The following is a 21246-nucleotide window of genomic DNA, read 5'->3' on the forward strand; positions in this document are numbered from 1 at the left end:
GGTTCCTGGGGAAACCGAGTCTCATGATCATGGAACCAGGACAAGTGCGAAGACCTGGGTTCACCGTGATGTCACCACCGGCAGCTGGGCGATCAGGGGAGTCGCTCATCCACTCAGAACCTGGTTTCGCTTCCGCGCAAAGGACCTAACAGCCCCGGCGCGCCTGGCTCCCGCCTCTCTTTGCAGGGTGTCCGGCGTGTGCGCGCGCGGCTGCCGAGCCCCGGGAGCGGCGCGTTTCACCGGGACTGCGGTCGCCGCGGTAGGGTAGAGGCCAGAGCCGTATCAGCATCAGCGACGCGGGCTGGGGTCTCGGGGGAGGGGCCGGGCCAAAGGGGCGGGGCCGAGCTCGGGGGCGGGGCCAGGGCTCTTCGGGTGGCCGCCGCGGGGGCGGGGGAGGAGCACCGCCGCTTCCGCCGCCCGCGGGGATCCCCCCGGGACCGGCGCCCGGGGAAGTCCCGGGTGAGCGCGGGTACAAAAGCCGGCGCCAGGGCCCCAGGCCGGCAGTCCTCAGCGATGTCACGCGGGCTCCAGCTCCTGCTCCTGAGCTGCGGTAGGGCCTGCGGACGCCCGGCGCCCCCCGCCCGCCTCCCCGCAACACCCTCTCTTCTCGCTTGCTCACGCAGCTCTCTCTCCCTCTTGCAGCCTGCAGCCTGGCGCCCGCGGCGCGGGAGGTGAAGGTGGTCTGTTCAGAGGATGTGGACTTGCCCTGCACTGCCCCCTGGGACCCTCAGGTCACCTACACAGTCTCCTGGGCCAAGGTAAGTGCGGCCAGGCTGGCGGATTAGGGTTTGGTGGTTTAATTGCAGGAGGGGGAACCACCTCGCTCGAGCCGGTGACCCCCTGTGGCTGGGGGTCAGGGATATCGCCGATAACTGCACTCGGTACCGGGTCTTCGCACACGCCTCTCCCATCGCGACTCTAAGCCCGTTCGCATCCAGGTACAGGCTGACATAGATGTCGTTCCCCCGGGGACCTCAAATCTTCTTGCTTCTAAAGGTGGCCTGAGATGAATGATCCAGATAAGACGTTTTGGAGAGCAGAAAACCTCTTATTTGGATTAATTCTAGAGGCCACCTGTGGTTGTGGTCAGCAGGCCAGGGAGAAGGCAGCTGGTGAAGATTTGACATTGGCCGGAGGCATGTCTCTGGATTTATTATTTCTGCTGTTTTGTGACTGCGGTGCTCATACATGTGGGGAGAGGGGAGGGGGCTATTTGAGGGGAAGGATGACCAGATAGAAGCTGATGTAGGCTCTTTTCTTGGATGGTAGCTATCTGCCAGTCATCCCCTTTCAGGGAAACCCTTGGCCTCCTCCCGATCACTTTCTCCTCCTCCCTCTGAGCATTCTAAAAGTTCCAGCAAGGAGGGCTTCTGTGTGATGGTGCATTGGAGGGTCCTCGTGTGTAAGAGCAGTGTCATCTACCCTACCACAAGAGGATTGAGTCAGACTGGCGTTTTTTTAAGGTTTCCTCTCAACTGTAACCTTTTCAGCTTATAAGATTGTGGTTGTGGTGGCCTTGCAAACCCAAGCAACCCAACTGTTTGCTGTCACTGGTTTATTTATATTTTTTTGCACATCACCTTTAATGAGGTTACTGCCACAATGGCACCTCGGGTTGAAGCCCAGTGACTATGCTATCCCAGCCTTACTTTGGTTAGCTCACTGATTGGTCGTCTTACCTTGCTGGAAATCTCTGTGCCTTTGTAATTTTCCACAAAACGCTGGGTTTTCTTCTGCCCGCCATAAAAGATGCTGTAAGGACCTGCACAAGTATCTAGCCATTTAACAGGGCAGCCTAGGACCATTATCTCTGTGTGTGTGTATGTGTGTGTGTGTGTGCATGCGCGCGAACGTGTGTCTTCTCTCCTAACCAGATTGTCAGTTCCCTATGGACAGCGCCACAGCTTTTGTGTCTCCTGCATGGCACCCAGTGTTTGCCCTGTTCATTTCAAAGGTGCTCAGTGAATTCAGGCCAACCTTTTGTGATTATGCATGGTGGAAATGGTGCTGAGGCTTGGGGGCCCTGCGTTGCGTATGCAAATAGGTTTGTTATTATTCCTGCATCATTTCCACCTTAGTCACTGTGGAATCAGAGAAGACAGCAATTCCAAAATTGTTCCCTTGTAAAAACAATAGTATTTAAACAGAAATATTGGAAAACCAGTGTTATTTGGGTAGTCACCATCTGGCAAGCTCTGAGGTAAATGTCTTCATGCATCAGCAGTTCCACTGGATTTAAGAGATAAATCCTGTGACTGAGGAGGAAACTGAGCCTTAGGGCTGAAGTAACCAACTCACTATTACACAGCTGGCTAAACGCTAGAGTTGGGATTTGAATCCAGCAGTCTGGTTCCACAGCCTAAGTTCTTAGAGGTCTGTCTTGTTATTTCTGTTTTCTATCTTAATTCCTTAAAGAAAATGAAAGTGTCTTTGGGCTAGCCAGGCAGGGACTTGGTTATCTAAAAAGAGGAGAAAACATGAAACCATGATCCTTTCCAGACTGATTAAAAAGGGAAAACAATATTAATATCCCCAGGGGAGTAATTGCAAAGTGCTCATGAAACAAGTAGATGAAATTTCAGACTGTAAAGTTCAAACAGTTGTCAAGTTAAATCTTCTTGCACGAGGTCATTTGGAATGATGTAGTAAACCAGAGCGATTAACCTCTGGCTTTTCCTTGGATGTCAGCTGGTGATGTAACCCTATAATGTATGTGCTTGTTTGTTGAACACAGTTCTTACAAACTTTACCCTGAAGGGCTCTCAAAGCTCTGCTAAGAAAAAAGACAACAGTCTCTTGGCATTGTCTTTTTTCTGTTGGTCCATGGAATAGGGTCACTGAAAAATCATGCCCAATTTATTTTTTTAAGAAGGAAACTAGGATGGAGTCATGGTGGATAGGAGCGCTGTGCTATTTCAGTAAACTAATCAGATACCTTGAAAGTGATACGCTTTGTTTTTCAAGCTCTTTTTAACAGATCTCAGCATATTCTGTAGATATTTGTTATTTTCCAGCCCAGTAATTATACTTTTTGCATCAATTGTGTTTGTACAACAAAAACGGATAGAGTGTTCTGGAAATAAAGCCAGCGGTGAAGTACTGAAATTCTTCATCTTATGGAAGATTATCTTGTCATTTTCACCCACAACTTTCTTGTAAAATGTTTCTGCGAAGCTTTAGAGGTAGCTATAAAGTGGGGGATTTAAGCCTGGTGACCACAGCCAACCTCACTGCATCATCAGTAGGGTAACTGGTAAAACCACTTTGCACAGTTGTGGGCTGTGTGCTGGACAAGTAAGCAGAGAGTCCTTTGCAGTGTGGGTTTTCTCCGTCCGCCAGATTGAATCACATTCTTGCAGGATTTCTGCATACCACAATTACGGTTATAATGACTCACGATTAAAAAATCCATTGCCCACTCAGTTCCCTGGCACCCTGGAGCACTCTGCCACTGTCCAGTTGGCGCTGATTACATGCAGTGAGCGAAAGAGCCCGTGTAAACCATGTGCTTCTTCTCATGTGCCTTTTACCAAAAGACTCAAAGCAGACGGTGTCCAGTTAGTGTTTGCAACATGAGGGCAAGTTGGGAAGGAACAATGTCCATCTTATTCTCTGTGTTTCCAAGATGCAAAGACAGGGGATTGGGGTTGAGGAATGCAATCTAGACTTGCACGGGGCGTGGGCTCAAAGGTGGAGCCAAGAGTGGGCACTGGTAGCCCCATTCCAGTTAGCACAACTCTTCTTTCTCTTCCCAACTGGGATCCAAGAATGGGACCTCCTCTCATCCCTTCCTGTATTGTACCCTTTAAAGCAGAGTGAATGATTGAGAAGAAGTAGAAAATGCAGTGTATGCATCCAGTGTAGCTGTTAAGATCGTGAATAGATTGTGGTTGTTGGAGGAGACGTTTTGAGATATTATAAGGCACATAGGCCTTGGTCCAGCCCTCTTCTACCAATGGCTGTGACCTCCGATTAGATTTCTAGCATAAGAAGATCATAGCACAAATTCCGTGTCTGCCAGGAGGAAGACCATCCGTTTGGGGGCCAGTCTGTGCTTCTCGTGGGGCGGCCTGGTCCATGCTCTCTTTCATGAGGCTCCAGTAGGTCCGGAGGGGCAGGCTGGCACTGGGTGCACGGAGCGTCTGGGCATGGGTGAGGTTGGCCACTGCTAATGATGAGTGGTTGCTCACGAGGGAAACATATCTCTATCTTGTATTGTTCTGGGAGCCCCCACAGCCTGTGTGGATGCATATCGAAAGAGGATCTCTGAGATGAAACTCAGGTTTCCTCTCTGAGTGACACTGTGGAGGAGAGGACAGACCTGCGTCACAAGACAAGTGCCCTTTTTAGATGATTTCCAAAGGAAGGGATAAAGGGGAAGTGAGACCATGACGTCAGAGGCTAGAGCAGACTTGAACTTTATCATGTTTAGAAGAGCTGCAGCTGCGGCAAGTCCGGGGCTCTCCTGGGGACTAAGGGAGAGCAGGTTGATGGCTTGTGTGTGGCCACTTGGAAAGTTCCAGGATAGTCGCTCCACGGCTCTTGCTTGTCCTCGATGTGTTTAAGAGCCGTCCGCCGTGGGCACGGCCAGTCTCCTGTTTTCTGTCTCTACAGCATCTTGTGTGATAATGAACCACAAAGCAAGGAGGAGCCCGCAGAGGGTCTAGGCTTGATGAATGGCCCGGGCAGGTGGCAGCGGTACAGCTACCAACTCTGACGGCCCCTCAGGGAGACAACGCATGCCGCTCACCGCACTTACCTGATTCTAGAATGCCATCTGCTTTAAGATGAGATTTGAGATGTTTTAGGAGAAGAAGGAAACATTTCTATATTAAATATAGAAGCACTGAAACACTGCAATGTGAAAAACAAGGCCCGTGTGAGCGTCAAAGAAAAGTTGTATCATCCCCATGGGACCGGTATTACTTGACCTGATTGAATAACCTTTAGGTCAGACTATGAAAGGCATAAAATTAGTTTTCAGATGTCTGTCATATTTACATTTTCATCATTTAGTTAATATTTCTATGTCCCAAATGTGTGCCACGTCCTGGGCCTGGCAGTGACTGTCCTAAGACCAATCCAGAACATTGGCCAGAGGACAGAGGCCTGGACACAAGAATGCACAGGCGTTGTTTGGGGAGCTGATGGGTAACTGCTAATCTGGAAGGGAGGATTACACCGCAGAGAACCAACAGGTAGTACCAGCAAGCAGGCTGGGAACAGAGGGTGAAGACCCCCAAATGCTGAATCACAGGGGCTAGAATTTGGTCCATTCGGCATCAAGGAGCCTTTGACAGTTTTTAAGCAAAGAGGACAACATAATGGAAAATACATCAGAAGAAAATCGTATTTCTTATGGTGAGAGGCAGACTATAATTCATCCAGGCAAATGAGTGTCAGGGGCGGGCTTCAGCCTTGTGCTCCAGTGAAGCTGCCGGTGGGTTAACTGTGAGCCTGCAATGCGGGCCTGGGGTTTGCCTCCCCTTTCTCTCTCGGGCACCAGTCCTGTCGTCCATGTGGGTCTAGGGACCAGTGAGCCAGGATTTGGAAGAAATCCCAGCCAGATGAAAACGATGGAGCACTGAGATTTTTGGACCATGATGAGAAACGTTGCTAAAAATCTTTCAGCTTGGAAGAGGGGTGGGAGGGAAAAGGCAGCTGAGAGTGAAATCCTAAAAACTGCAAACACTTGTTTTCCATAAATAAAAGGGGGAACCCGAATCACATGACGACTGATTATCTTAGTTCTATATATGGTTATGTCACTTCACAAAGAAGAGGAAGTTAGGAGAAGGTCTCAGTGACATAAGGGAAGGTTTTATGTAGGGCAGGACTAAAAAGAGGTTCATTACCTTAAAGGGGGGCTTCCCCCTTCTATTAATACAACTGTTCTCCATAAGCCCTTTCTGGAAACTCTTGCGATAACCCCCAAATTTCTACCAACAATGCTTAGCTCAAACCAGAGCTGAACTAAAGTACTTCCCTAAGACTCTTTCCACCCTGAAGCACATTTTTGACTTTGTTTTTGCACTGAGGTATACCTGGGTAAAATTTCTCTGTGTGTCGTGTATTTCTGGTACAGATGTAAGAGCCCAAGGCTTGTGAATATCACTTGATATTTTTGTGGAGCACCAGTTAATCTACCGCATGTTCTTGTCTCAGTTGTCCAAGAGAAGACAGATCCCAGAACGGGTAGTTGTCCAGGATTATTGGTCCAGATGGGGAAAACCAAAGGGAAAAAAGACAGATGCTCGTTGCTGTGGATAGTTCATATTCACTTATGACCAGACTCACTGGGTCAGTTCTAGAGAACAGAGGTTCTGAGTCCAGTCAGACCCGGGTGTCTCTTTCCCTGAGAAGCGGGAGGCAGGTGAGCCCAAATGACAAAACAGGACTGGCCTTGAGGTTGGAGCCCTGTGAGGGTCCTCCCTTATATGCCACGTGTATTTTTGGAGGAAGGCAAGGTGCACGTATCAATTGGCAATCTTTCTGTTGTGAAGGCTTGTAATCCAGTCAAAACTGGCTTCAAGAAAAGGGAATATATCGGCTTCTATAGTTGAAACAATTTTTTGAAATGAACATATAGTTCATACTTCAGTTATGGTTGATGTTGTAGGTTAGTGTCCCACAAAATGACATGTGTCAGTCCTAATCCCTGGTGTTTGTGAATGGAACCTTATTTGGAAATAAGGTCTTTGCAGATGTAACCAAGTTAAAATGAGGTCATGCTTGATCAGGATGGGCCCTGAATCCAATGGCTGGTGTCATTAAAAGAAAACAGAAACAGACACACAGGGAGATCCCACGGGAAGATGGAGGCAGAGATTGGAGTGATGTGTCTACAGATCAAAGAACGCCAGTTTCCAGCAACACCAGAAGCTGGGAGCGAGACCTGAAACAGATTCTCCCCTTCAGAGAGAGCGTGGCCCCACCAGCACCTTGATATTGCACTTAACGGCCTCCAGAACCATGACAGAATACATTTCTGCTGTTTTAAGCCACCCAGTTTGGAGTAAGGCTAGATGTGGAGGTTCGTGGCTGTCCACAGGGCTTGGTGACTTTCTGTCTCTCAACTTGCCTTTCCTTAGTGTTGGTTTTATTGTCAGCCTCCACGAGGCAGTGAGATAGTAGCCGATAACTGCAGACCTGTCTGTCCTCCCAAGGTCAAGTGCCAGGCGAAAGATTATGCCTCTTCCATCTCAACAAATGTCTGATTATGCTCAAGTGGCTTTGATTGGGTCATGGACTCATCAGAACCAGTCTCTCTGGTCACAGAGGCCAGGCGTGTGTCAAGTGTGCCTTTTCTAGAATGAGAGGTAGTACCCTTGAAGAACATGAATTCAGAGGATTCAGGAATTCAGGAATACCCCTCCAGGGTCCAGCAGGATCTCTAAGAAGCTCTTGGGAGAAGGATGATTGGCATGAACAGTGAGTAGCCTAACCTTCTTGTCAAATCCTAGTTCCAGAGGGGCTTTGCCAATTACAATGATGCCGTAGAAAATTCAGAATATTCTGGCTATTTTGGAGACCTTGTGGATAGAAAAGTAACTTCTTTCTAGAGCAGAGATTGAGACTTCTAGAACAGCTTTGCCAGAGAGGAGACAGGAAGGGTCAGCAGGAAGAAATGACTGAATGGGTGGGTGGAGATAGAAAGCTATCAGATACAACACCAATTCCTGTGTCCTACATTACCACTTATAAAGCACTATTATATGTTTTCTCATTTGATCCTTAAAATAGCAAGAGGGAAGTAGGTACAGGTGAGGAAATCGGAATCAGAGGTGAAGGGATTTCCCAGAAATGACCCAGTTATCTGATGAAGCAGCCAGGGCTTGACCTCAGGCCCTCTGATTCTGGATCGACTTACTCATTGTTTTTAAAATTTACTCATTCATTCAGTAAATAATGTTTTTTTGAATATTTCCTACGTGCAGGGAAGTTGTTAGAATGCCGAAGGAAAACTTAGCTGTGAAAAAAAAAAAGAGTGGTAACATTTTTAGGTGTGATTGACATTATGCTCCATGATCCACCTACACCATCATAGGTATCTTAACACCAACTTTCAGTTCAGGTCAGTTCAGTCGCTCAGTCTTGTCCGACTCTTTGTGACCCCATGAATCGCAGTGTGCCAGGCCTCCCTGTCCATCACCATCTCCCGGAGTTCACTGAGTCACACCAACTTTGGGAGATGTTAATTACCCTTCCCCCACCTCAGGGGAGCAAACGCAGCCTGAGAGCTCTTCAGTCCCTTTGGCTAAGCGCAGAGCTGGCCATGGGGTTTGTTTCCACATCTGCCCAAGTCCAAGGCTCTTCATTACGTTGGCTCTGCCATATTCGTGGCTCTGTTAACAGCCATAAATCCAATGTGTCTGTTAGACCCAGTAAATTTCAAAGTGGAAAATCATTTTTCCAATAAAACTACACTTAGAAAAAAACGATGTTAATGCTCGTACATTCTACCCTCATTATGACATCAACCTCTGAGCCAAACTATTTTGCACGTTATAAAGAGCTGTTTTTATGATGAATGGGAATTATATTGGCACTTTAATTGAGTTAGAAACCAAGGTACATGAATGTTAGTGCATGGGAAATGCAATAAAAAAAAAGCTGTTCAATGTGATTGGAATATATCAGATTAATTTAATACCACCTTTAAGTACTTAATGTCCATTCCTTTAAATATGTTTAATTAAATTGTTGGATTAAATATTTATATGCACATATGTGTACACACATTTTTCCCCTCAAAAAATCTCTTCCTTTTCTTTTACTTTCCTGTCACATTCCAAACACATCACATATGTGATAAATTCAGATTTCAAGGTTGTCAAATCAAAATTCTTTGTGGTAGGAATGGAACAAATATGGTATAGGTAATCTAGATAATCTCGGTAATCTATGGTAATCTATGAAGTCAGTATACATTTGGATAAAAGTATGTAAACATCTAAAAAACTTCTCACAGTAAGGATTTTGACTGAAATATTGGTTCTATTTCAGCCATATTTAGATATTTACTTGATTTGTTTCTCTCTAGTTCAAATTTATCCACCAGTTTAAAAAAAACTTAATTCACATGCCTTTAAAATTAGTACTTGTTGTATTTGCTTGACTTCAGTTCAGTTCAGTTCAGTCCCTCAGTCATGTCCTACTCTTTGCGACCCCATGAATCGCAGCACACCAGGCCTCCCTGTCCATCACCAACTCCTGGAGTTCACCCAAACTCATGTGCATCGGGTCGGTGATGCCATCCAGCCATCTCATCTTCTGTCGTCCCCTTCTCCTCCTGCCCCCAATCCCTCCCAGCATCAGAGTCTTTTCCAATGAGTTAACTCTTCGCATGAGGTGGACAAAGTATTGGAGTTTCAGCTTTAGCATCAGTCCTTCCAATGAACACCCAGGACTGATCTCCTTTAGGATGGATTGGTTGGATCTCCTTGCAGTCCAAGGGACTCTCAAGAGTCTTCTCCAACACCACAGTTCAAAAGCATCAGTTCTTCGGCACTCAGCTTTCTTTATAGTCCAACTCTCACATCCATACATGACCACTGGAAAAACCATAGCCTTGACTAGACGAACCTTTGTTGGCAAAGTATTCAGCAAATTAAAGAGAGTTTATTTTAATTTAAGGCTTAGGTCTCCTTCTTAGAGAATGAACATGGTATTTAAATTATTTAGTCAAATTGGAGGCCTTGAGACAAGTCAAAGGTCTATAGGCCTTCTGAAAATGAGATATCTTATATTTCACCCTTTTCTGTTTCAATTGGAAATAATTTGTCAGCATAAGAGTTAATGCGCAGAATGTGGATTTTAAAAACATAATTGGGGTGAATGTTTTGAGGAACTAATTTGCCCACTTCGTGCTGTGGTCCAGCCCTCTACAATGTTAGCCTCGCAGAGTGTGCACTAAATAGTCCCCATCCATTACGCCTGGCTGTGAATGAATCCGAGGGTTCCTTTTGTTATAAATTATTATTTCCTAAAATGCTTCTGCAGAGAGGCAATGAAACACTTTGGGATTTGGAATGCTGGGAGTTGTTCTTGCCAGTGGTTGGTTTTGAGCCAGCTCAAGTGTTTATAAGAACTCATAAAACCAGGCGAAGTTGAGGATGGCCCATTTGCTGTAATTCCATGTTCCTCCCCCTGAAATTCCTCTGATTCTTGAACGGTGCTGCTCCAGCCACGGCTAACTCACCCTATACTGCAGCGTGATGGCTGCTTGGCCACTGTGCTGAAGACGAGGATTTGCTCTTTTGCAGGAAGTCTCTTTTGCGTGTGGTCTCTTGGTACTGCTAGCACCTCACTTCCATCATAAGCATGTGACATTAATGTGAAAACTACAACTGAATTTTTGCAGCAGTACGCAAAAGGCAGGGTGAGTAGGACAGGCAATGTACATACCTACAGCCTGAAGCTAAGGGAGGGCTCTGAACAATTTCCAGGTGCACTGCGTGAATTTACAGAAGCGTCCTTTTGTTACAGTGAGTTATCAGGCGCAGAGAACTGTTCATTACTTTGGCAAGAGGACTCAGGTTATCAGCCAGTACTTCTCTCAGTTCTCTGGGTCTTTCAAGAAGACCCAGGAAGGGGTCATTGAAAGATGACCCTGTGAAAGTTAAGATATTTTTGCCTGATCTCACTGAGGGCTGCTGCGGTTCAGTAAATCAGAATTCTGAAGGCCGCTTTGGGGTTCTTTGACTTTCCTCTCCTTACTTTCATTCATGATCTCACCCTGCCTTTGCTTTGCCATTTGAAAATAACCTCTCTGGAGGATTTGCCAGACACCTGTGGAAGTCTGACCATCACTTAAACTACTGTTTTGTTGTTACTGCTGATTTTTTAAAAATGAATTTTCTTTTGCAAGTAGACAGAAAGCCACTGCCAGTCAGTTCTGATCCCCACCGCACACTCGATTCAGCAGTTCGCAGCAGCCATCGTGATGAGGGGCCCATCTTCATGTAAAGCACAATAGTCTGTATTTCTACCAGCTCTCAGAGGGGCTCTCAGTTTTGATCTTGACTTTCAGACAGGCCTTTCTGAGTTGAGGGAGGGGTCACTGGATAGGAGAGAAGATCCCCTGATGGAGAAAACCGGAGGTAGATAATCTCAAAATGACTGTTGCAGCCAAGCTCACATCTTTTTGAATGCAGGGATTTCTAGCAAAACTGAGTTCCAGTGATATTGGTTAGAAAGACGGGTTTCCCTGGTGGCTCAGATTATAAAGACTCCACCAGCAATGCAGGAGACCGGGGTTTGATCCCTGGGTTGGGAAGGTCCCCTGGAGAAGAGAATGGCAACCTGCTCCAGTATCCTTGCCTGGAGAATCCCACGGACAGAGGAGCCTGGTGTGCTACAGTTCATGGGGCCACAAAGAGTCAGACATGACTGAGCAACTAACACGTTCACTTTTCATGCTGTTAGAAAGGGATCTGAGTTGAACTCGTTTGGAGGTTAATTCAGAAAAGCAAAGCAGGATGAGACGGCATCACGGGGACTGCAGAGATTAAGCTCAGTGAGTTAATTAGTTCAAACTGGTCTTTGAGCCGGGGCTGGCGGGGTGGCGGGGGGAGGGGGGGAAGCCTTGGAAGCAGTTGACCCTGAATGGTCCTGGGTAGCTGACCCACCAAAAGCTGTGGTCCAGGGGAGCCCTTCGTCAAGCAGTGGGTGAGGGGAGAGGTGCACGTACGTGATAAGGCTGCGCTTACTGGTTTCATCATGCCTGTAAAGAGGAGAACTGGGCTAACTTACACGTGTTCTAGAATCAGTCGGATACCTACAGTTCCTTGACCACAACTCCTTCTTTTGTTTTCTTGCTTTCTCTTTGAACACCTAAATGCCCCGGTCTGTAGATCCTTGATTATTTAGGAAGGAACTTTTCAGCACAAGCAGAGCTTTCAAGAATTGGAATTGATGTTCAGAGACTCGGCCTGAGAGAAGCTGTTAGTCTCAGCCCGGTGCTGGGAGTGAATGAAGCGGGGATTCTTGTAGGAGCGATAAATCTACCACCAGATGGCTCTGCAGGCCACTCCACAGGCGTGCTCACTGGCGCTGGGGCTGCGGAGGCGGGAACCCGAGCTTCCCATGGACCTCACGGTGCATCCCCCGACCTAATACCTGAAGCAGAAACCAAGGAGGGGGTGTGCGTGCGCGCACGTGTGTATGTCTCCTGTCTTGAGCTGCCTCTGCCTCTGTTCCCCGCATTCCTTGGTTATTTATTTCCCTGTGCTGATTGCCTGTTGAAACTAGGAGAGGAGTTGTACGGTGCTTCCTACAGGAGATGCTCCCTATAGGAGATGAAACAGTGGCAGGTACAGCCAGAGAGAGCAGTGGTGTCTTTTCCTAAGGGGCCCTCTGGTGTGGGCACCACTCCAGGGACCAGGAAGGAATGCCACCAGACCCCAGGCTCCCTGCTGGTTCCCAGCGACTCAGCAAAGGCTCAGGGCTGCCCTAGAGCCCTGAAAACAGTGATTGGCTTTCCTGTTTATGTAAATCAGGCTTAGAAGCTTTAAAACATTTCAGTGGAGGACCAAAGAGCAAGTTAACTAGGCCAGTTAAAAATATACCTGGGGAGAGAGAGAATTGATGGTGAACATGGTGTGTACTTAATCGTGGGACTAGGAGATGATGGAAAGACTCCACCAGTTTAATAACAAAGATTGTTCGGGAAAAGAAAACCAGCCAGGTTAGTGTGGGTAAACTTGGCATCTACTCCCGTCGGGCTGATCCATCCTGACTTCAGTGATTTAAGTCATAACTGCCGTTCCATGGGGACTTCCCTGCAGTAAAGAATCCGCCTGCAGTGCAGGAGCCAAGGAGACACTGGTTCGATCACTGGGTTGGGAAGGTCCCCTGGAGGAGGGCATGGCAACCCACTCCAGTATTCTTGCCTGGAGAATCCCATGGACAGAGGAGCCTGGTGGGCTACAGTCCATAGGATCGCAAAGAGTCGGACACGACTGAAACAACTTAGCACGCACACACGCCCTTCCACGTGTGTCTTGGTATGGCTGCCAAGTGGCCTGACGTATAAAGTCTCCATGCAGCGCTGTTGTCAGCTGTCTTCCTGCCATAGCAGAGGGCTGAGTGTGGTACATCCTGCAGGGTCATGGATGAGCCCACATGTGCACAATCTGTGAAGAACACAATGACTATTCATGGGAGGCTTTGCTCATCTGAATCTCTGTGTTTTTTTGGTCAAGTTGTCCGGCAATGACCTTAACAGAGTTAGGAACGTTTTCTAAATAAAACCCTGAGCTACAAAAATAAGAGTCAGTCACTGGATGAGTTGATATCTGAAGAAAAGAAGAGAACATTGAATAGACAACAACCAGCAAGAGAATGTGATTCAGCATGATTCATGCACTTCATCACGTAATCATTAATGATGCAAGGTTATTGTCAACAGGAGCACTGTCTGCTTCATGTAGAGTGGAAGTTGGGATACAGAGAATCATAAGATGCAGTCCTGATCTCATTCCAAAAAGAGGTGGAACCTTAAAGAATCCTCTTAGATTCTCTCCTCCCCCCTGCAAACATCACACATACTCACAGTACCTTCTTTTAAAACAGCCAGCTGAGGATAGATTTTATGAAAGCAAGAGGTAGAATCTTGACGTCTCAGAGACCCAAGGGCTTGTGGGTTCTGACAGTAGAGCATGATGCAAATCTGATTCTTGCTTTTTAAATTTTTTTTATTGAAGTATAGTTGATTTGCAGTGTTGTGTTCATTTCTGCTGTGGAACAAAGTGAGTCAGTTATACATGTATACATTCTTTTCCATCTTCTTTTCCAAGATGGTTTGTCACAGGATATTGAATATAATTACCTGTGCTATACAGTAGGACTTGTCTATTCATTCTCTGGGTAAAGTTTGCACCTGCTAATCCCAAGTGCCCAGGCCACCCCTCCCTACCCCATGCCCCTTGGCAACCACAGGTTTATATACTCTTGGTCCCTGAGTCTGTATGTGATTCTTTCTTAACAGCTCACAGACGGAGGTGCAGAAAGGGTGGAGGTGACCCAGGAAGACCTGCAATCCCCTCAGCAGAGGAACTCTTCAGAGGTCCCCAGGGAAAGGCTGTACTCCCTGAGGATCCGAAACACTACGAGCTGCAACTCGGGGACCTACAGGTGCACTCTGGTGGGTCCGGAAGGGCAGAGAAACCTGAGTGGCACCGTGATCCTCCAAGTGACAGGTGAGGTGGTCTGCAACACCTGTTTTCTTCCTACAGCGCACAGGGCACTTTCTGTAAGTCCTGACCTTGATCCACTCAGTCCGAGTTTAATTCAGAAGCTGCGGCTCACATCTGTGGCTGAAAGCTAAATTCTGCTGCAAAGGTAGCATAACTTTCTCTCCCTTCTTTTTGCTTTTTCCTTTTTTTTTTTTTTTAAAGGGATCTACCCCAGTTTGATTGGGGTAGATGCCAAATGGAGTCAAGCAACTAAATCTGACTGTTGTATATTCATATAAGGGTCCTTTGGAGCCAATAGGAAGTTTCCAAGTCTAGTTTTTGGAAGACAGAGAAACTGGGTAGTCTTGAATTTATCAGATAGCTGTGCAATATTCTGCTCACTGGGGGCTCTCTAATGTGGCCTAAGAGAGCTGCTACATGTTTCCGCCTTTTTCAATGCGAGAACAGCATTTCTTTCCCTCTTTACAGTGATTGGATGTCCTAATCCCTCCAGTCAGGCCAAAGAAAAGGCATCCAGCAAGAAAAGAGGCTTCCCAAGTAGAAGGCACGTTTTTGCTCTGTGCAGTAAGACCAGGACTCGAGTGTCAAGACAAGGATTATCTCCGTGGACTTTTTTCCATAACTTTTCTTGATGTAGCTTAAAATATGCCTTGAATCTGACTTTGGCCCAGCTCTTATTAGTGGCTGAGGCTTGAAATGACAAACATGTTGTTACAGAGACCCTGACTTTGTGTAGCAGCTATTATCTCCTTCCATGGAAAAGCTTAAAGGAATCTGACTCAAGATCATATTCCCACACTCATGAGAAGGCAAGCGCAGGTTAGGGGCCAGTGTTTGGATTTTTTTAAGTTTCCTTTTCTTGGCGTGGTCCATTTTCAGAGTCTTTATTGAATGTGCCACAGTATTGTTTCTGTTTTATGTTTTGGTATTTTGGCCACAAGGCATGTGGGATCTCAGCTCCCCAATCAGGGATGAAACCATCACCTCCTGCATTGGAAGGCAAAGTCTTAAACATTGGACCACCAAGGAAGTTCCTCAGTATTTGGACTTGGTTCACTATCTCGCACAAACACACACACCCTATATGCTTCTCAGTCTCCAGCCCTATACTGCGTTTGAGTTCATGGCACTTACCACGCCTGCCCGGATACAGTCTCTGCTTTGTTCCCTCCTGCCTCCTGGTGCAGTCAGCCCGGAGTATCATTCACGTGAATGAGAAATGGAGCGATCTGGCAGGAAGAGCAGAGAGGACGGGTGCACGCCCCGGGGAGCAGGGAGCAAAGGAGCAGAGAACAGCTGACTTGCTTCCCTGTCCTCTGCAAAGGCGGTGCAGTCGCCAAATTAAGTGGTCAGGCTAGAGCCACTTGGATCTGGCTCCAGTATGAGCTCAGCTGCTCATTTACATGGGATCTTGGGCAAACCTGTGATTGAGTCTAAGCCTTGCTTTTCTCATCTTCAAAATGGGGATAATATCATCTGTGACACGGGTTTGTGGTGATGATTGAATGAGGTATGGCACCGAGATGTTCGGTCCGCTGCCTGGGGGTGATCAAGTGCTCCATAAATGTTAGAACTGTCGGGACAGTGGCTCTCTCGGGTCTTCTCTTCTGGGATCACAGACCTCTGAACATCCATCCCCACTGCACAGACCACTGCACAGTGTTTGAATCCAGTTTCAGGGGTCACAGTTCTCTGGAGGGCCCCCTATGACCCAGGGGGTGGAACCCTCCAGTCACCTGGAGTCCGCCTGCTCCTGCCCCAGAGCTCAAGCTGACTCCAGGAGCAACCTCGCTGCCCGAAACAGCACGCTGGATGCTGTGCCCGAATGGGGAGAGCGTGTCCGGCCCAGTGTCCTCCTGGGCTGAAGGTGTCCCTCCTCCTGCACTTGCCCCACCCCCGCCCCGCCACTGTCGGCTTTGGTGGAGCGGCTTTGTTTAAAATTCAAAAAACAAATTTTTTAGAGGGATACCGTTGATTTACAATGTTGTGTTAGTTTCAGCTGTACAGCAGAGTGAATCTTTATTCATATACACATATTCACTCTGTTTTCAGATTCTTTTCCCATATAGCCCCTTACAGGGTATTGAGTCGAGTTGCCTGTGCTGTCAATCAGGTCCTTGTTAGTGACCTGTTTTCTATACAATAGCGTATATTGTTGATTGTTGTGCTCAGTTGCCTTCGACTATTGGTGACCATATGGACTGTGGCCCTCTAAGCTCCTCCATCCATGGGATTTTCCCAGCAGGGATACTGGAGTGGGTTGCCATTTCGTCCTCCAGCCACTCCTCCCAACCTCGGGATAGAGCTCGAGTCTTCTGTGTCTCCTGCATTGGCAGGCGGGTTCTTACCACTCGCACCCTAGCTAGTGTGTACAGTCAGTCCCAGGCTTTCAAGGTGGAAGGGCTTTAATGATCCTACAAAGACAGATCAGCACCAACCTGTTCCATAACAGCAGGGCAGCTCTGCCACCTGCCTTAGCACCTCAGCCTCTCTGAGCCCTGGTTCCTTCTTCTGCAGACAGGGGACACTCAGCCTTGCCCCTGAAGGTTCAGTGAGATGCTGGCTGTCGACTCCTTTGCACGCAGCCGGGCACAGAGTAAGCACGAGCGCTGGCGTCCCTGCCAGTATAACCCGTGTCCTTCCCCGCAGGACAGACTTGAGGGTAGGAAGGGGGGACAAGGAGGACTTCAAAAAGCCAGAACAAAGCACGCTTGGTTTTTCACCTTGGTAGAAGAGTCCATTCAGTGGCTTCATATATTACTTATTTCTCTTGCAGGATGCTCTAAGGAACGCAGAGGAGAGACTTTTAAGAACTACAGAGCTGAGATCGTCCTGCTGTTGGCTCTGGTCATTTTCTATGTAACACTCATCATTTTCACTTGCGTAAGTGTCTTTGCAAACGTCTCTCATTATTAAAAGATCACCTGGGGCACCAATCTGAATGTGTTTTGTAGATGGTGTGAATCATTTAATAATAGCAAGGGACCTGTTCTCAGAACCCTGGCCTTACTGAGGTCCCCAGACTGTGAGACTCTCTGCGGGAGGCTCCCAGCTTATTCTCCATCTGGTGGTTCTGCATAGAGCCGTGTGAGGAGAAGGTGAATCAGGAGGTGAAGAAAGTTTGTGAAAGGTGAAAGGATCCTCTTAGGGCACCAGCAGGCTGGGACATTCCTGGTGGTCCAGTGGTCAAGACTTCACCTTCTAGTGCTTGGGGTGCAGGTTTGATCTCTAGTCAGGGAACTGAGATTCCATGCGCCTTAGGGCCAAACAAACAAAAAATAAACAGCAGAAGTATTGTAACAAATTCAATAAAACCTTAAAAACAAATGGTCCACATCAAGAAAAAAGTCTTTAAAAAAGCACCAACAGGACTTGTAGATATGCTGGAAGAAAGTGGGACCTTGCCCATCCAATACTGGGAGAGGTGCTCTTCTTCCCACAGATGGATGAGCAAGCCTGTCCACTCCAGTGGTGGATTTGTCTCCTTCATCTGCCCTTGAACTCTGTTCTCTTAGAGCAGGGGTCCCCAGCCCCCAGGCCACGGATTGGTAGCTCTTGTTCAATCAGGGGTGGCAGCAGATTAAAGTCCACAATAAATGTAATGCACTTCAATCATCCCCAAACCATCCCCCTACCCCACCACCTCTGGTCCATGGCCCCTGGTGCCAAAAAGGTTGGGGACTGCTGTCTTAGAGATTCCCTCTAATAATTTTGGTACTTCCTCTCCGTTTTAAGCATTAACCTTGAGAAGTCAGAGATACACAGGGTGTGGCCTGGGTGGAGGATGGCTGGCCTGTAATGACATGCCCTTGAGCTGTTGGATGCAGACTCCAGCCGAGACTCCTCCCTGCCCCCCATGCCTCCTCGTGCATGGCTGCTCACCTGGAGTGACAGTGGTCGTTGGGGAGCAGGGCCAGCTCCAGTCCTGACCCACCAGGAAGTGATCGGTCTCGTATGCCTTAGCAGGAATAGGAAGTACTGGCCATTTGGGGACCAGGACATGGGTCACCCTGGAGCTATTCCAGGGCTGGTTCTTGTTGCTCGCTGGGCTCTTTTGTTCACTTAGTGAACTCTCTGGCCCAACACTCATCTCTCTGGTTGCTATTTTAGACGTGGATCCAGCCTGAGTGAGCATGTGCCGTGTACAGGGCTTTATATAAGCACTGAGGGGATGTAAAAAGGCTAAGACCTATGTCCTTCCTTCAAGAAACTTAGAGCTTGGTCTTTAGAGTTATTTGCATGTGAGAAGATAATTGTTGTTTAGTTGCTCAGTCGTGTCCAACTCTTTTGCAACCCCATGGACTGTAACCCACCAGGCTCCTCTAGCCATGGGATTTCCCAGGCTAGAATACTGGAGTGGGTTGCCATTTTCCTTCTCCAGGGCATCTTCCCGACACAGGGATTGAACTTGAGTCTCCTGCATTGGCAAGCAGATTCTTTACCATGGAGCCGCCAGGAAAGCCCATAATTAGAATGGCCTGGTGGTAAATTTTAAAAACAAGTGACTTTAGTGTTTTGTTGGCAAATGCCCATTTCTGTAGGCACTGACTTTCCATGCAAGAAATCCTAATGGTAGGGTCTGGAAATGGCCCCAGACTGTGACTCCTTGTTGAGGTTCGGAGATACCAGTGAAATAGTGCAAGCCCACCACAGAGTGAGTGAGGTAGCCTGCCTCAGGAGGGCTCCCAGATGAGCTGTCCAGCCAGCTCCTAGTGAATGGTGTTTAAATTAAGGTGATGCATTTTTCCAATTATTCACTTCTCAACGTATCTCTTTTATTTGACTTTATTTTTCAGAAGTTTGCACGACAGCAGAGTATATTTCCAGACTTTTCTAAACCTGCCCTGGAACATGCTTTCCTCCCAGTCACCTCTCCAAATAAGCATCTGGAACCAGTGACTCTTCACAAGACAGAACTGGTGTGAGCTGGGTTTCTGCACCTTTTTTCTGAGGCCGAAAGCTCTGTGGTGTGCATCCGTGTCAGGAGAAGCATGAGCCCCCCGTGAAGACAACAACCTTCCTGTGAAGCCCTTCTCTTGACCGAAGCATCCCAAAGTGGATCCCACCACACTGTCCTTGAGCAGGGCTTTGAGAATTCTGATGTGATCACCACGCGTGGAGCTGCCTGCAAGGTGCTTTCCAGTGTTGCTGCTTCATGACCTTCTTAGCGTTTTATTCAGCTATCTGGTCAACCTCTTGGATGGGGGTATTTTTTTTTTTTCCAGTCCTAGAAAAGCTATGGTGAGATGCAGTTGGAAAAGGACCTTGGGAAATACGAGTGCCCGGAGCTGGTCCTTTGTAGGCTCTTGAGGACAGCTGTCCTCTTCCACATCTGGAGCATATCTCTGAATGTGCTGTGTTTTCTTGTCTGAGCCCAGATGTTTTATGTCTGGGAGAAATCGACAGGCCAAGCTGTGAAACGGGGAAATATTTAGCAACTAATTTCCCACCGTGAAGGCCCTTCTATTACCAAGGGGTAGAATGTGTACATAGAAATAGCAGGTCGGTGAACCGCCCCCAACTGGGCCTTTTTAATCTGGGAAAGACATCCATAAAGAGGCAAGAGCAAAGAGTGCCACATTTATTTTTATTAATTCATCTGTGTATTCTTGTCAAAAAAGGATTTGTGGTTTTTCTCCTTTTGAAATCCGTATCTTCAGTTCAATGTCATTGTAACTGACAAGCAACGTGCTTATTGGAGGGTGAGAAGTCAGAGACCGTGTCAGTAGGAGAGAGACATGCAGGGACCTGACAGAAAATGCTGGAGCAATCGTGCAGCTTGGGTGCTGGCGCCAGTTGTCCCCCTACCTAGCTGTCTGATCCTGGACAAGATCCCCATGGTTTCTGCTTTTTCTGTTGTAAACCAAAAGGTTGTCATATGCGTTGATTGAAAAAAAAATGTATGTGGAAATGCTTTGAAAGAGTATAAAGCACTATCCAGATTCCAGACTTCTTTTGGTCATTTTCCTTATTACTCCAGTGGTGTTCTGGGCATGAGAAAATACTTTTCATTTTTCATGTTTTCCATTGTCCCAAACAAAGAAGGCAACAAGGGACACTTTCCCATCGTCTTATGTATGAATTCCTTTGGGGAAGTGAAGCCGATTGAGTGGTCTGTTTTTGAAGCAGCAGCCAAAAGTTAACTCCAAGATATGGACACTCAGGAGTTACCCAGCCATGGGGAGAAGAGCGTTCTCAAATGTTCCATTGATGGTCTGGCAATTGTTTGGTTTCTTTTATCAAACTTGGCCCTCTCCCCACTTACTTTCCAAGGAGAATATTGCCCACGCTATTATTAGAGAGTTAAAAGAATGCCAAGTTTACTGGTTTTGCCTCTGTCATAGTTCTCATGTGATTAAATGTGTGTGTGTGAAGAGGGAGTGCTTTTCTCTTTTATATTTGAAACTACTCATAAGATTTTGGGATCAGTGCTGGGAGGCCTGGAAACTAGTTTGAGAACCAGAACCCAAGGTGAAATTCTAGAGATGAAAGCTTGGCTGAGAACGTCCTCTGAGTGGGGAGTGGGGTGGGATTTATGGCAGGTAGACCTCTCGGAAGCAGCAGCCTCTTCTTCCCAGAGATGCTCCTGAATCCACTCCTGAGTGGGCTTGCCACCAGGCAGTACACGACCAGTTGGACCACATCCATGACCACAGGTGGGAAGGATGGGAAGGAGGGTTTCTACTTCAGAAGGATGTGTAAAGTCAGGGGCTCAGTACCTGTGACTCGTGGAGTTTGACTCAAAATTCTCAAATCGTTCCATTACCCCCCAAACGGCAAGAACAATCTAGTGCAAGTGGTGGTAAAAGTTATAGAAGCATTGTAGGTGAATCCACTTTGGAAAATGGCTCTTTGTGAAATGAATGCCCATAAAATGCTTGTTAAAGCTATAGATTCCCTCTCAGTGGAATCAATTCCATCCTCAAATGCTTGACCAGAAATGCTAGGGAGACCACTGGTGTAATGAAGAGCTCAGCGTTTCTACCTGGTTGGACGTCCAGCTTTACCACTTTGAGGTTTTACCGCTTGGGCAGGGGAGTCACCTCTC

The 21246-nt window shown here is 47.3% G+C and overlaps 1 protein-coding gene across 1 annotated transcript; it reads left to right on the forward strand.

The window, feature by feature from the left end:
* Positions 1-513: 513 nt before the first annotated feature.
* On the forward strand, positions 514-20178 carry CD83 (CD83 molecule). Its single transcript, XM_052649303.1, has 5 exons — positions 514-550; positions 643-758; positions 13991-14201; positions 16975-17081; positions 18995-20178. The coding sequence occupies exons 1-5, from the start codon at positions 514-516 to the stop codon at positions 19121-19123; spliced, it is 600 nt and encodes a 199-aa protein (XP_052505263.1). The 3' UTR covers positions 19124-20178.
* The last annotated feature ends 1068 nt before the right edge of the window (positions 20179-21246 follow it).

The sequence above is a fragment of the Budorcas taxicolor genome, chromosome 11 (genome assembly GCF_023091745.1).
Source record: "Budorcas taxicolor isolate Tak-1 chromosome 11, Takin1.1, whole genome shotgun sequence".
Classification (NCBI taxonomy): Eukaryota; Metazoa; Chordata; class Mammalia; order Artiodactyla; family Bovidae; genus Budorcas; species Budorcas taxicolor.

Coding starts and splice junctions, on each gene's coding strand:
- CD83 (XM_052649303.1), top strand. CDS start 514: ATGTCACGCGGGCTCCAGCTCCTGCTCCTGAGCTGCG. Junction 759..13,990: donor ACACAGTCTCCTGGGCCAAG/GTAAGTGCGGCC, acceptor CTTTCTTAACAG/CTCACAGACGGAGGTGCAGA. Junction 14,202..16,974: donor CGTGATCCTCCAAGTGACAG/GTGAGGTGGTCT, acceptor TTTCTCTTGCAG/GATGCTCTAAGGAACGCAGA.